Source organism: Cetorhinus maximus, chromosome 2 (assembly GCF_964194155.1).
Source record: "Cetorhinus maximus chromosome 2, sCetMax3.hap1.1, whole genome shotgun sequence".
Classification (NCBI taxonomy): Eukaryota; Metazoa; Chordata; class Chondrichthyes; order Lamniformes; family Cetorhinidae; genus Cetorhinus; species Cetorhinus maximus.
Genome location: NC_135880.1, coordinates 120626971 through 120641368, shown reverse-complemented (window position 1 = coordinate 120641368; position 14398 = coordinate 120626971). Strand labels below are relative to the sequence as shown.

Sequence of the window (14398 nt, the reverse complement as noted above, 5' to 3'; positions counted from 1 at the left end):
TGAGCATTCCAATTCACTCTGTAACATTCTTCTTTATTTTTGTCATTTAGATGTTGGTAAAGCAAGTAGCGGCCCTGCATCTTTTGCACACTATACTATTTGAACTTCATTCTGGGAAAAAAAACACCCAGGTGTCCAAGTATACATTTTGTTCTTCCATGTTTAGATTGTGCTTAAAGAGTGCATGTTTAACGGTGTAAAGCTATAGTGAAGTGGCAGCAGTCGTGGGAACCATTTGAGGTAATTAATTTGGAGCATCACACAACAAGCAAGCTGCACATTCAATTTTGGCAATGTTCCCATACCATTTTTGGTACCAATGCACAAAATGATTTTATTGAAAACACTGTACAGTCTGGATTCTAATGCCATAAGCTGCTAGATGAACTGCTATTACATGAGCATAATATTTCTTATTAAACCACAAAACTACAGTGTTTTTCTTTTGTTTTCTTATCTCTATTGTTATTCTTTTAAAACTCTTTATTAAAAATAGAAAGACATAGAATTCAAACTTACCAATCCCTGGAACTCTACGTTGTCCATTAAAGATACTGCCCCCACCTCCACCATCAGCAGTGGCAGGTCTGACTGCAGGATCACGGGATCCAAATCCTCCTCCACCAAAATCAAATCTGGGTAAACCTGAAGTGTCAAATCCTTGTCTAGAATTCGGACCATGGTGTGGAATACCTTGTACAACAGGAACTCCCTCAATGCAAAGGCTACGATATTCATCTGAAGTTAAAGAAAATATATGTAGTTAGAATTATTTTCATTATTCATATGATAATATTCATTTCCATAATATTCATTTGTGGACGAGATGCTTAACCAGGGCCCTGTATGCTCTCTCAGGTGGGCAAAAAGGTTCCATGACATTATTTCGAAGCAAAGGGGAGTTTGTCCTGGTGTCCTGGCCAATATTTATCCCTCAATCAACATTACAAAATATGTATTATCTGGGGATTATCACAATGCTGTTTGCAGGATCTTGCTGTGCAGAAATTAGCTGATGTGTTTCACACATTATAACAGTGACTACGCTTCAAAAGTACGGCATAGGCTGTGTAGTGTCAGCTGTGGCTCAACTGGTGGCAATCTTGTCTTGGAGCTCCAAGGTTATGGGCTCAAGTCCCACTCCAGGATTTAAGCGCAACAATCTCAGGTGATACTCTTGTACAGTACTGAGGGAGCATTGTACTGGCAGGGGTACTGTTTTTCTGGATGATACATTAAACCAAGGCCCCATCTACTCTCTCATCTCAGGTGGATATAAAAGATCCCATGGCATTACTTCCGCGAAGAGCAAGGGAATTATTTGTAGTGTCCTGGTTAATATTCATCCTTCAATCAACATCACAAGAAAGATATTACCTGGATTTGGCACATTGCTGTTTGTGGGGCTTTGCTGTGCACAAATTAGCTGCTGTGACCACACTTTTAAGTACTTTATTAGCTGTAAATCACTTTGGGAGATCTGCAGGCGATGAAAGGCACTACATAAACACAAGTCTATCCTTAAAGTATTTGGAATGGCCTGAGGGCTTGAAAGGTACTACGTAAATATAAGTTTTTTTCTTCCTTTTATAAAAATAGTGGCCCTATTACATGTATAGCTAGCTGGGAAATGTGGAACAAAGTGGTGGATCAACAACGTGAAACCTATGTTTGTTCAAAATCAAAATTCTACACATGCTATAAATCTAAAATGAAAACTAGAAAATGCTGGAAAAGCTCAGCAGTTCAGGCAACATCTGTGGAGAGAGAAAATGTGTTCAAGTTTCATCAGGATTGGAAAATGTTAGAGTTGTAACAGGTTTTAAGCAAGTCCAGAGGTAGGAAATGGTGGGGGAGGAAAGAACAAAAGGAAGGCAATGTGGCAGGGTGGAAGACAGTGGAGATTAGGGGCAACATTTTCACTCTAGTCGGGAAACTGATGTCAGGACCATTTCCGGGTTCTGACCTCCCAGCCCGGGGCGGGGGGAGTAATCACAACCCGTGATTGATTTTCATGGAGGTGCGCTGCTGAATTCGTTGAAGGGTGAGTTGGGCAGCCAATTAGAAGCTGCATGGTGGAGGCAGAAATCTACAAGTGGGGGCCACATTCAAAGATACTGTGGCAGCCATGGCTGTGGTTGCTGTTCGACTAAAAGAAATGGATGTACCAGGGGTTCAGGAGGAGAGGTAGTGGTTTTCTACTCAGGACAGAGCTTCCCCTTGATTCTCCGATGCTAACCTTGAGGTCCTTCTGGAGGCAAGGAGGGAGGTCCTCTTTCCAGGGGGTGGAAGGAGAAAAGCTTCAATGGCTTTCTTTCCGGTGCAGTCAGCAGGAGGCCCGATTAATTTCCGGGTCAGGCATTATTAACATTGAATCATTGAACTGCCAGATCTAATCGCATTATTAATAAGCAACTCGCTGATTGGGAATGTAGAAAATGTGACAGGTTGGCTCATCTTCATGGGCCTACAGCAGCACTTTAAAAGGGAGAGGTGGAATTATTGGCAGTGAAAGAGAGCAGCAGTTTATAGCAACAGGGAAAGGATCATTTTGCGGTATCCACAGCAGTAAAGAAAAAATATTGATAGCCTTTAAGACTAAAAATACACAGGTGACTGGAGTAAAAATTATTTCAATTTTCTCTTACTGCAATTAAGGATCTCTTTAAACATAGCTAGAGGTATTTGCCTCTTGATTTATTTGTGGGTGAGTTGAGGAAATGATGGTAGCAACGTAGGTAGAAGCAACAATGGGTTTGGGATTTTAACTACATCATTTGGACCAATTTGCATGAGCTCTCTGCCTATTTGTGATCAAAGCTCTAACCTTTATAATAAGGTCTGCCCTAAGTTCAAATGTGTAGGCAAAGAGGGGTAAGATAGTGAATCAATCCTCTATGAGGGAGGGAACATTGAAAGAGGAGAGAAAGGGAGAAAGGGGATAGGGGGCTAGGAAAGGGGCAAGGAGGCAGATAGGGCTGGGAGTGGGAAGAGGGATGGAAGAGGGAGGAGAGGAGATAGAAAGAAAAGAGCAAAGCTGGATGAGGGAAGAGATCAGGGGATGAAGAGGGGACAAGGAAGGAAGTGGAGACAGAGCAAGGGGAGTAAAAAGAGGGAGAAATGGGGAGAAGAGGTAGGAAACAGATGCTAGGGGATAGTATAGGGATGGGATGGGCATGAGAAATAAGGGTATGAATAAGGCAGGGAAATTATCTCAGTGGGTGTGTTTGAAAGGTTGACTGAGAAGGCAAAATCTCCCAGTTGGGAAACAAATAACTACATGTGTGCCATTGTGCTAAAAGCATTCCAAATGCTAGAACATTCAGACACTTTCCAGTGATGAGAAATAGTGAATCTTTGAACACCTTCCCTTTCATTCATATGTAACGGGACTTCAAATCAGAGGGATTTCATGGGCAGGATTTTCTGGTCGGCGAATGAGGGCGAAGCCCACTCGCCGACACGTCAAATGATGTGGGGATACGTTGGGCATGTGTCCCGACATCACCCCACGTCATTTAGATTTTCAGTTCTGCGGGCGCACTGTCAATGGCCTATTAAGGCCAATAAAAAACTAATTAACTTGATTGATGGACCTGCCCATCCAGCCTTAGGGTTGGTGGGCAGGCCGGGAGCCCAGGCGGGCCTCAGAAAAAGCATGAAACCTCATCTACGGGCGGGATGAGGTTTCATGAGGGATTTTAAATATTTATCAAATGTTTAACTAAAAGTTGAGGACATGTCCCAAGTCATGTGATAGTGTCACATGAGGGAACATGTCAGGGAATTTTTAAAATTTCCTTTCTGTCAACTTTTTATTCAGAGCCGATCTCCCTGAGGCAGCACTTTGCCTCAGGAAGATCTGTGCGCTCTTTTGCGCACATGCACGAAGGAGTGCACTCCCGGCTGAGGGAACCCCCTCACCCCCGCCCCCCACCGTCCCCACAGGGGGTGCACAGCACTTCCTGGCGGACGTCACGCTGGGCGGGCCTTAATTGGCGCACCCACGTAAAATGGCAGCGCCCCCCCGACTGGGGGCACCGATCGGAAGGCCGGCCACCGGCGCCCACTCCCGCACTTCCTCCCCAATGGGGGGAAATGTTCCTCCATCAACTGAATGTAAAAACATTTTCTACTTTCTTAGACTTTTGTCGATCACGAGGGAAAATCTTGAAGAAGATTTCAATACAGCATGCAAGATCCTGCCTGCAGCCATCTGTCTGGCAAGAACTCATCTTTCAAACTGAATGGGGGCAGAGTACAGAGGTTCAGACAAGAATGGTCCCACCGTGTATTAGCTCCACTAGCGCAGTACTTGTATGGGCTTATATGGGGTTGTTTGGGGATTAGCAGGGGAGTGGGTGGGGCAGACAATAGTGGTGAGAGGGGAAGATGTGGGGGTGAATGATGGTTGGTAGTGAAACTTGCATTTATTGAAGAAAAATTGTCTAGGGAAGTATAATTGGTTATAAGCACCTCCATTTAAAGAGGCAAATAATAGTCTCACCTTAAATTTCTTTGAGATTTTTAAAAGACTATCAATTTCACAGTTGCCATTGAAAATCTTGAGTAAGGCTTCCCTCCCTTCTATGGCACCTAGATGATGATGATGTGTCATTGCAACTAGCAGAACATAACTGTGAGCAAATTTGAAAGATATTCTAGATCTGCCAAACCCAGTGTTCCAGGCTACAGACTGGAAAGTTTACATTCTTTACCTGCAGTGTCATTTCTTATGATCAGGTGGCTCTCAGGCTACAATAACAGCTTATATTTATATATTGCCTTTAATGTAATGCACATTCCAAGATGCTTTACAGGAGCATTATTAACAAAATAAAAACAAAATGTGACACTGAGCCACATAAGGAGATATTAGGTCGGATGACCAAAAGTTTGCTCAAAGAGATAGGCTTTAAGGAGTGTCTTAAAGGAGGAAATTAAGGTACAGAGGAGAAGTGTAAATAGAGTATTTCAGGGCAACTGAAGGTACAACCAACACTGGTGAAGCAATTAAAGCCGGGATGATGATGAGCGCGAATATCACGAAGAGTTTTGGGGCTAGAGGAGGTTACGAAGATGGGGAGGGGCAAGGCAACGGGAGGATTTGAAAACAAGGATGATAATTTTAAAATCAAGATGTGACTTGACTGGGAGCCAATGCAGGTCAGTGAGCACAGATGTCAAAGGTGAATGTGACTTGGTGGAATTTAGGATATGGGCTGGGATTTTTTCAACAGCGTGTCATTCCCAACATTGCAACTGGAACTCTGCGCCACTTCCGCTTTCTCGCTTTTTGCCTTTTCCGACGTGATTAAAATTCAAAGTGTTCAAAATTAAATTTCACTTGTAAATGTTTCACATGAAATCGATTTCACTTTATTCATGTCTGCAACATCATTATCTGTTGAGGCAAGCTTACAGAGAACTAAATATACTGGCATGTCCCATCGTTCGCATACACTGATGGTTACAGGGGAGATAGGGACATTTCCTTCATTGTGGACGAAACAATTATGGGCAGGATTTTTATCTCATCGGACGGGCACAGCAGGCGGGCCCGGGAGCGGTCAAGAAACCAACCGCCGCCCACGATCGGACCCAGACTGTGATTTCACGTTGGCTGGCCAATTAACAGCCAGCCAGCGTGAATCACATGCTGCAGTGCTCAGCACTGCCTGTGTGGATGGGGAAGGAGGGCAAGCACGGACATTTGTGCATACGCGCGGGTGCGCGCAATGAATGCTCCGTGAAGGCACAGAGCTGCCTCAGGGAGCTGAAGGTTTTTAAAAACAAATAAAGGCTTTAAAAGTGTTAAAAACATGTCCCCTCATGTGACTGTCACATGAGCAGGAACATGTTATAAATGAGATTTCAACATTTTTATTTTATTTTTAATTCCTATTAGAAACCTCATCACGCCCATGGATGAGGTTTCATAAAAAATCCAAATGCTGCTTGGCCTTTTCGCCCGCCTGCCAACCGAATGGCTGGACAGGCAGTGAAAAATCAGATTTAATTAATTGATTAAGGGCCTCACAAAGCTTCTTAGTTGTCAGCGGGCCTCTCGCATGCACTCACCGAGCAAAAAATCGCAAGACTGCGCAATGACGTCGGGACGCTTGCCTGACGTCATCGCGCACTATTTTACTCTTGGTCGGTTGGGCACAAGCCCGCCCAATGGGCGAAAAATTCTGCCTTATACACTTTTTCAATTACTCTTCATTGAATGTTCATATTAGTGTCCAGTGTTGTACTCTCCACTCTGTGGGATCTGGCTGAATTTGCAGGCTCAGCTGCCCCTGCCTTCAATGCGTTGTAAAGGACATTCTCCGAGATCACTGACAGCAGGGATAATTGAAATGTTGCAGGTGATCTCAAAGCCCTGTAGGACTCTGCCAGCCAACACCCTGAGCTGGACACACATTTGGACAGTAATGACCTCACCCGTTAGACCCCTCATTTTCTTACCATGATTGACTGTCCGCATCACCAACTCCCCATCTCACCCAGAACACCAGGCCTATCCCACTTCACTCCTCCAAGCCCCCGACCCCACCCTTTAACCTTCCTTGGACCCAGCTTCTACTCCTTAATGCTCCCAAAACCACCCTCTGACCTCCTCCCGTTCCTTCTTCAGACCAAAAACCCCATCACCATTGATTCACCCTTGCTGGTCCTGAGCCTCCATGCTAGAGCCTATTCCCATGCTCTCCCCCCACCCCCCCCCCTCCCCTTGTGCCATGGAGTTAAGTAAGGAAAACCGCTGACCTTACACACAAGTCCACATAGCCTACAGGTACACACCACCTGTAAACGATCATGAACTGGGTGCTACGAGATTCTCACATAATTAAAAAAGGTTTTACACTAATGAGTATTAATAGCACGCAAATCTATTACAAGTAGAGACCTGTCACAGGCCAGCGTAATGCTTGAAATGCTGCAAACACACCATTGGCTTTAACGCGGCAGCTCAACCCACCATTCAGAAATCAAAATTCCCCACCCACCTAATTAAGTCACCCCACATGCTACCTTTCTTGCCCTTGTAGGCTCCACAAAACCCTCCTCATGGGGTTTAGGGAGATCTCAGGTTTACAGGGTAGAATGTGAGACACCACCCAGGAGTGGACTGGAATAGGCAAGTCTAGAGATATGACCTCATGCAAAGGCAGATGAGGTGTTTCAGCAGCAGATGAGTTGAGGCAAGGGCAAAGTTGGGCGGTGTTACAAAGGTAGTCTTGACGGTCTTGTGATGGTACAGATCTGTGGTCAGAAGCTCATCTAGGAGTTGAATATGACCCCAAAACTGAGAACAGTCTGTTTTAGTCTCTGGCAGTTGCCAGGGAAAGGAATGAGTCAATGGCAAGCGAATGGAGTTTGGAGTGGGGACCGAAAACATTGGCTTCAGTCTTCCCAGTATTTAATTCCAAAAAATTGTACTAGATGTCCAATAAACAGTCTGATAATTTAGCAATAGTGGGGAAGTCACGAGAGGTGATGTGGATCTGGGTGTCATCAGCATACATGTGAAAACTAATGCTGTGCTTTTGAATTATGTCACTGAGGAACAGCATGTATATCAGAAATAAGAGGGGGCCCAAGGATAGATCCTGGGGGCATATCAGAGATAACGGTGTAGGAAAAGGAAGAGAAGTCATTGCAAGTGATACTCTAATTACGATTAGATGAGTAGAATGGAACCAGGCTAGAGTAGTCCCACCCAGCTGGATGACAGTGGAGAGGCACTGGAGGAGGATTGTGTGGTGGGGGGGTTAACCATGGTTAACCATGTCAAAAACCACAGACAGATCAAGAAAGACAAGGAACAATAGTTAACCTTTGTGACAGTCACATAGAATGTCATTTGTGACCTTGAGAAAGGCCATTTCAGTATTGTGTCAGGGGTGGAAACCTGACTGGAGGAATTCAGAGAAAGATAGGCACAGATTTTGAAGGTGGCAACATGTTCAAGAGCTTTGAAGAGGAAAGGGAGGTTGGAGCTGGGATGGTAGTTTGCAAAGGTCAAGGTTTGGGTTTTGGGGAGAGGGATGATGTCAAATTTAAAAGAGAGAGGGACAACACCTGAAGGGAGAGAACTGCTTACAATATTGGCTAACATGAGGATCAGTTTCAAATCAACCTGACAGTATAGATATAGAAGTAGTGGCTGGTGATGTTGAAGAGTAATCACTGGCTGAATCATTATGCACTGATGGGAAAGAAGTAGCAGTGGTCAGTTAAAAAGAATGGGCTGTTAAAGAGCAGTTTGCTAACTCCTGTGTCATGGCCTTAATGGATATCTATAACATGTTATCTTGTCATCACTTGGACAGCATTTAATGCTTTTGAGATTGTTATATTCTTTCTTACCAGAACCTCTGATTGGACACATCTCTGGAACAGAGCCAAGGGCCCAACACCGTCCAGATTCACAACAACACTGCATCTTGGTGTAACGTCCAGTCAGCTCCTGAGCACAGCGGCCATTTGCCAGGCTGAAAAAGCAGGTACCAGCTCTCTGATCTAGGGAAGAAACAAAAAGATTCACAGTTGATTTCACCTAGGATTTCTACAGTACTTTCATGGTGCATTATTATCAATATGTATATAAAAATTAAAAGAGCATTTTAAAAAGCAATGGCTTTAACAATTTTCTTCCCACTGTTCTCCTCCTGTCCTGAATACACTGACCCCTACTGATGTAGTTTCAAGGAATTGGAACCCTCCACCATCTCATCCAAATAAGCATTCTTAATGTGTAAGCCTACTCAATGAGCGTTGCTAGACTTTTCAAATATACAGATCAGACAGCCAAGCCTGATTCTGTTCTCAACTATCCCTCACACACACTTTCCACAAGAAGTCAATGGATAGCAATCAGGAGCAGGAACCTTGTCTGATCTTCACATGTCTCCAGTTCAGGAACATCAAGGCTACTGTGTCTGGGCCCAGATTAATTATCTCAGCACAGAACAGGACTTGAACCATTTGTACTTGTCTTACCAATTGCGGTCTTCAGCCTTAATATCAAAGTAAACATAAATTAGCACACAAAGCCAATTTCACAATGTTGTGTCTTGCCCAATTTAAACAAGTTAAAAAAGTAGCTTGGAAGGAGTCACAGAATTTGATTGTGTGCCAGAATCACATCTAAGTCATTGTCTATTTAGACAAATGTGAGCTGAGCCAAGAATCATCCAGTCAAAACTTTGCATTGCTAGCTCTCACGCATAATAAGAATGCCTAGTTTCATGTGTGGTCATAGCTAGAGTTAAGGCAATCTTTGCAGAAATATTTCATACATGCTCTTTCTCCTTAGCCAAGATGAACTGTAGCTCCTTCCTCATATATGAGCAGAAGTAATAGTATAACTGGGAAGCCTTTTAACTTTTTGACTCAATGGGCGGAATCGGCCCAGATTTGCGGCCAGGAGAAATTACATTTTCCCGCCGGCTGCAATGGCAGCTTCTCACGCCGTATTGTCCCAATCCCACCGCATTAATTATGCATTCCCAGGAAACACACTGTTTCAATGGCAGGCGGGCTCTCATTCACCCGCCACACCATCATCTCACCATTTCATCACGCTGGGCGCCATATTTGAAGTGCAGCCATGTGCACCACCACTCAGTGTTTCCAGCCCAGGACTGCGGCAAAGAAGACATGGCCCTGAAAGGCAAGAAGGCTGCAGCTGCCCCGATTTAATGATGCGTCCCTCGAGCGTCTTTTGGATGCAGTGGAGGGCCGCTGTGATGTCCTCTACCCCGGCTCTGACCGCAGGATGGGCAGCAACATTATTAATCCAACATAGGAGGCAGTGGCAACGGTGGTCAGCATCAATGCGCTGCAAAAGAGGATAGCTACCCAGTGCCACAACAGAATGAACGGTCTCATCCATCCACCAAGGTAAGTCACTCTTCTCATCACTCTCAACTCTCACACTCACAAACCCATCACACATCCACAGGGATCTCACACCTCAAGGGACAACACCACTAACTCTCACACACACCCTCACATCTCTATCAGGCTCATATCCTCTGGAGCTCGCATCCTCATCCCGTCCATGTCCCCGCTCACCAAACAAACATTCCATGCAATGTCATGTGTCCTGCTCACACTCTCTCTCCATCTGTTTTCATGCAGGAAAAGCTGGTTCACAACAGCAGGGAGAGATCCCAGACTGGGGGTGGAGTGGCTCACGTTAGGCCCGTCACTCCACTTTGAGGAGCGTACCATCATGGTGACTGGTGAGGGTGTGGACCGTGCCTGCGGTGATGGTGAGGTCGACAGCGAACACCCTTGTGAGGATCCTGCACCACATCATCCCTCTTTCAATGCAACTGTGAGTGCTCTCTCTCCTGCTTTAGACTTTGCTGACAAGCACTAATTGTCTCTACTATGGCTCACAGGGAGCTCTGCCAAGCAACCAATACCTTCAGCCAGCCAGTCCCTCAGCTCCATCCATGTCCTCACCTTCAACCAAGAGGACACCTCTTCCATTGAAGAGCTGGAAATAAGCAGCCTGGAAGACCCGTCACAGCGCTTACCCACACCCTCCACCAGCGCAGAGACACACACCTCAGTGGAACCTAGATCTAGAGCAGGCCCGGGTTCACAATCAGGTGGTCGCTGCATGGACACATGTCCGCAGCAGCAGGAGGCAGGTACAGCCGAGCTCCCCGGCACTCGGGGACTGCTGGGGAAGAGGCATCTGTCACGTCTGAGTCAGATGATGAGCCTCTGGATTCGGTCTTCCAACTCATCCTGGAGAGTCAGCAGAAGGTGAAGGGATATCACGCAGAGCTGTTGGAAGCCCTCAACAGAGTGGCACGCGAGGCAGAGGAGTGTGTCCGCCTGCTTTCTGATGAAGTGGTGCCCACATGTGCATGTATGGAGGTTTCCAAGGGGAGGGTGGAGGATGCCATGGAGACTCCAGTCCAGCAGAACGTGGAGATGCGCACAGACCTGCCCTCCATCGTGGTAGCCATGTGTGAGTTTCTGCAGTGGCGACACGAGAGGGAAATGGGGTACCTTGATGGTCCCCCAAGGTGCTCTTTCCTCCCTTGGAAGTCTTTCCCTCCTCGGAACTCCTTCCCCTCTCCGGACTCCTTCCCCCCCTTGGAACTCCTTCCCCTCTCCGGACTCGTTCCCCCCTCCAGACTCCTTTCCCCCTCCAGACTCCTTCCCCCCCTTGGAACTCCTTCCTCTCTCCAGATTCATTCCCCCCCTCAGGACTCCTTCCCCCCTCAGGACTCCTTCCCCCTTGGAACTTCTTCCCACCTTGTAACTCCTTCCTGTCTCTGGACTCCTTCCCCGCCTTGGAACTCCTTTCCCCCCCCCCCCCACCCTGGACTCCCCCCTTAGTCCTCCCCCGTTCCTGACTCCTTCAGACACTCTCACTTCTTCATCCACTCTTACTCTTTTCTCCTTTCCGACTCGCTCCTTAACCCTTATTTCTTCCTTCACCTTTACTCCTCCCTTCTTCGCACTCCTTCCTCCCCTGGAATCCTACCCCACCCTGGAATCCTTCCCTTACACCTTCTATTCCCCTTTCACCTACCTACCCAGTTACCATCTTCTCCCCCATTATCCCTACCTCCCCCGTAGTCCGTCCCCCACAACCTCACCCCCTACACCTTTGTTTCCCCCCCAACCTCACTCACCCGACATCTTTGTTCCTCCCCAACCTCACCCCCCTCCCAACCTCACTACCCCAAATACCTTCATTCCCCCTCTCCCAACCTCACGCCATCCTGACACCTCTTCCTCTCCCTGTCGATCCTAGATCTCTGTCTCCCGTCCCAGGGTACATCTTCCTCTCCCAAACAAAACTGGGCCTTCCTCTCCACCCCCTCAACCATCATCCATTATAAGCAGACCCTCAAGGGTGACTTTCACACTTATCAAGGTGTGTTCTGCACCGGCATATTTTCCCGACGATGTGGGCAGATGATCCAGCATAGGGGGATGATTCTGGTGGGCTGGCCTTATATTGACATGCAGGTATATTACAATAAGACTCCCGATGTCTGACGATGGGAGCTGCAGCCTGCCATTGAAGGGCAGAGCAGATGATCGCAAACTGGTTGCACGGTGTTGTGGAACTGATTTTTGGCCTTCTCGCCATATTGTCCACTCACGCCACTGAACACACCCGACGCCAGCAGGCACGGAAAATCCCACCCCATATCCAGAAATATAAATCTGTAGGTACCAAAGTTAAAAATAAAATCTAAAACTTATCCCAAATTATTCAACAAACAAATTCTAGTCTTGTTAGCTAGTTGAATCCAGTCGAGACTGATATTTTATGGATCTGACAGAGAAAAGAAACTGAGTGCCTTATGAAGTAGCAGAGAATATGAAAAGGTTAGGAAAGGAGTCAAAGAACAAATAGGGAGGCAAAGAGAAACTCCAAAATTAAATTATCACTGAATAGAAAACATAGGGCAGAATTCTCCCTTTGGCAAGTGGGGACGGGGCCCGCTCGCCGACGCTCAGTGACGCCGGCTGGGCGTCCCAACATCACCGCGCGTCATTTAGATTTTCAGTTTGGCACTTAAGGCCATTAGTGAGGTACTTAAAACACTTAATGGACCTGCCCGTCCAACCTTAAGGTTGGCTGGCAGGCGAAGAGCCCAGGCGGCCTTCAGAGTACACATGAAACCTCATCCACAGGCTGGATGAGGTTTCATGAGGATTTTAAAATCTTAACATACTCTTCAAATAGAAGTGATGGACATGTCCCAGCTCATGTGACAGTGTCACATGAGGGGACAGGTCAATAAATTTTTTTCTATTCTTTAATCTGTTTTTCACATATGAGCCGAACTCCCTGAGGCAGCACTTTGTCTCAGGGAGATCTGTACGCTCTCTTGCGTGCATGCGCGAAAGAGCGCACTCCCGGCTCAGAGAAGCCCGCCCGCACAGCGAGCACACAGTGCTTCCGGGCGTACGTCATGCTGGGCTGGCCTTAATTGGCCCGCCCACGTAAAATGGGGGCACTGATCAGGAACCCGCCCGCTCGTGCCCGCTCCCACACAACACCCCCGACGGGAGGAATGTCCTGTCCATGTTCCCCAGACACATAGTTAACAAAAGAAAAATAAGGATAGGGATAGGGCGTTAGGCAATGACAAATGCATAGACAGATACGCATGACAAACTCATAGCCAATGATAGTAAAATGGCAGAAATATTAGGGGATTATTTTGCCTCAGTACTTAAAGGGAGACTAACATGGTGGCATGACGTTAGAAGAAGAGATCAAAAGATATAAAGACATTTAAAATAGAAAAAAGGGATATAATTAATAAATTAATCAAACTTAAAGAGGATGAAGCCCCTGTTCTGGATGAATTGCAATGGTGCATATTAAAATAAGTTAGGCAAAAAAATAGAGGCAAAAAAATAGAGAAGAGAACAGTGTCGGAGCACTGGAGGACAGCTAATGTGATTTCTATATATAACAAGGGGGATAGAACAAGTTCAGGGAACTATAAACCGATAGTTTGACGTCATGGTAGGAAATGTTTCCTTTTTTCTCTTTCACGGAATGTGGGCTTTGCTGGCTGAGCCAGCATCTATTGCCCATTCCTAACTGCCCTTGAGAAAGTGGTGATGATGAGCTGCCTTTTTGAACCACTGTAGTCCATGTGGTGTAGGTACACCCACAGTGCTGTTTGGGAGGGAGTTCCAGGATTTTGACCCAGCAACAGTGAAGGAATGACGATATATTTCCAAGTCAGGATGGTGTGTGGTTTAGAGGGGAACTTGCAGGTGATGGTGATCCTATGTATCTGCTGCCCTTGACATTCTAGAGCCAGGACATTTCATTGGTCGGGCGGGCTCGGTGGGAATGGCCAGCCAGGACCATTTTATGCAGGCGGGCCAATTAAGGCCCACCCAGCGTAATACACGAGCGGTAGCGCTGCCTGTGCGGGCGGGTGGAAGAGGGAGAGTTGGGTCCAGCGCGCGCGCGAAAGAGCGCTTCACGGAGCTGCCTCAGGGAGATTGAAGCACTTTTTAAAAAAATAAATGAAAACAATAAAAATTTAATGAAACATGTCCCCCATGAGATGGGACATGTTTTTATTTTTCAGAAAAAGTTTTTATATAATCATTATTAGCTTTAGGAAACCTCATCCTGCTCGTGGATGAAGTTTCCTAAAAAGCATAAAGGCTGCTTGACCTTTTCGCCTGCCCACCAAACGCTAGGTTGGACAGGCAGCGTAACATTCATGTTAATTAGCTGTTTAATGGCCTTAATAGGCCTATCAATTATCGGCGGGCATGCAGCTGACTCCGGCATGCGCCTGTCGAATGAAATATTGCGAGACAGCATGATGACGTTGGGACGCACGCCCGATGTCATTGCGTGTCATTTTAC

The 14398-nt window shown here is 46.3% G+C and overlaps 1 protein-coding gene across 1 annotated transcript in view; it reads right to left on the bottom strand.

The window, feature by feature from the left end:
* fbn2 (fibrillin 2) overlaps positions 1 to 14398 on the bottom strand; it is a 401654-nt gene that overhangs the window by 222492 nt on the left and 164764 nt on the right. Inside the window, exons 9-10 of the mRNA XM_078568999.1 lie at positions 8377 to 8529; positions 520 to 738 (exon numbers count right to left, since the gene is read on the bottom strand). Of these exons, the coding sequence (XP_078425125.1) occupies positions 520 to 738; positions 8377 to 8529 (372 nt within the window). The remainder of the gene's footprint in view (positions 1 to 519; positions 739 to 8376; positions 8530 to 14398) is intronic.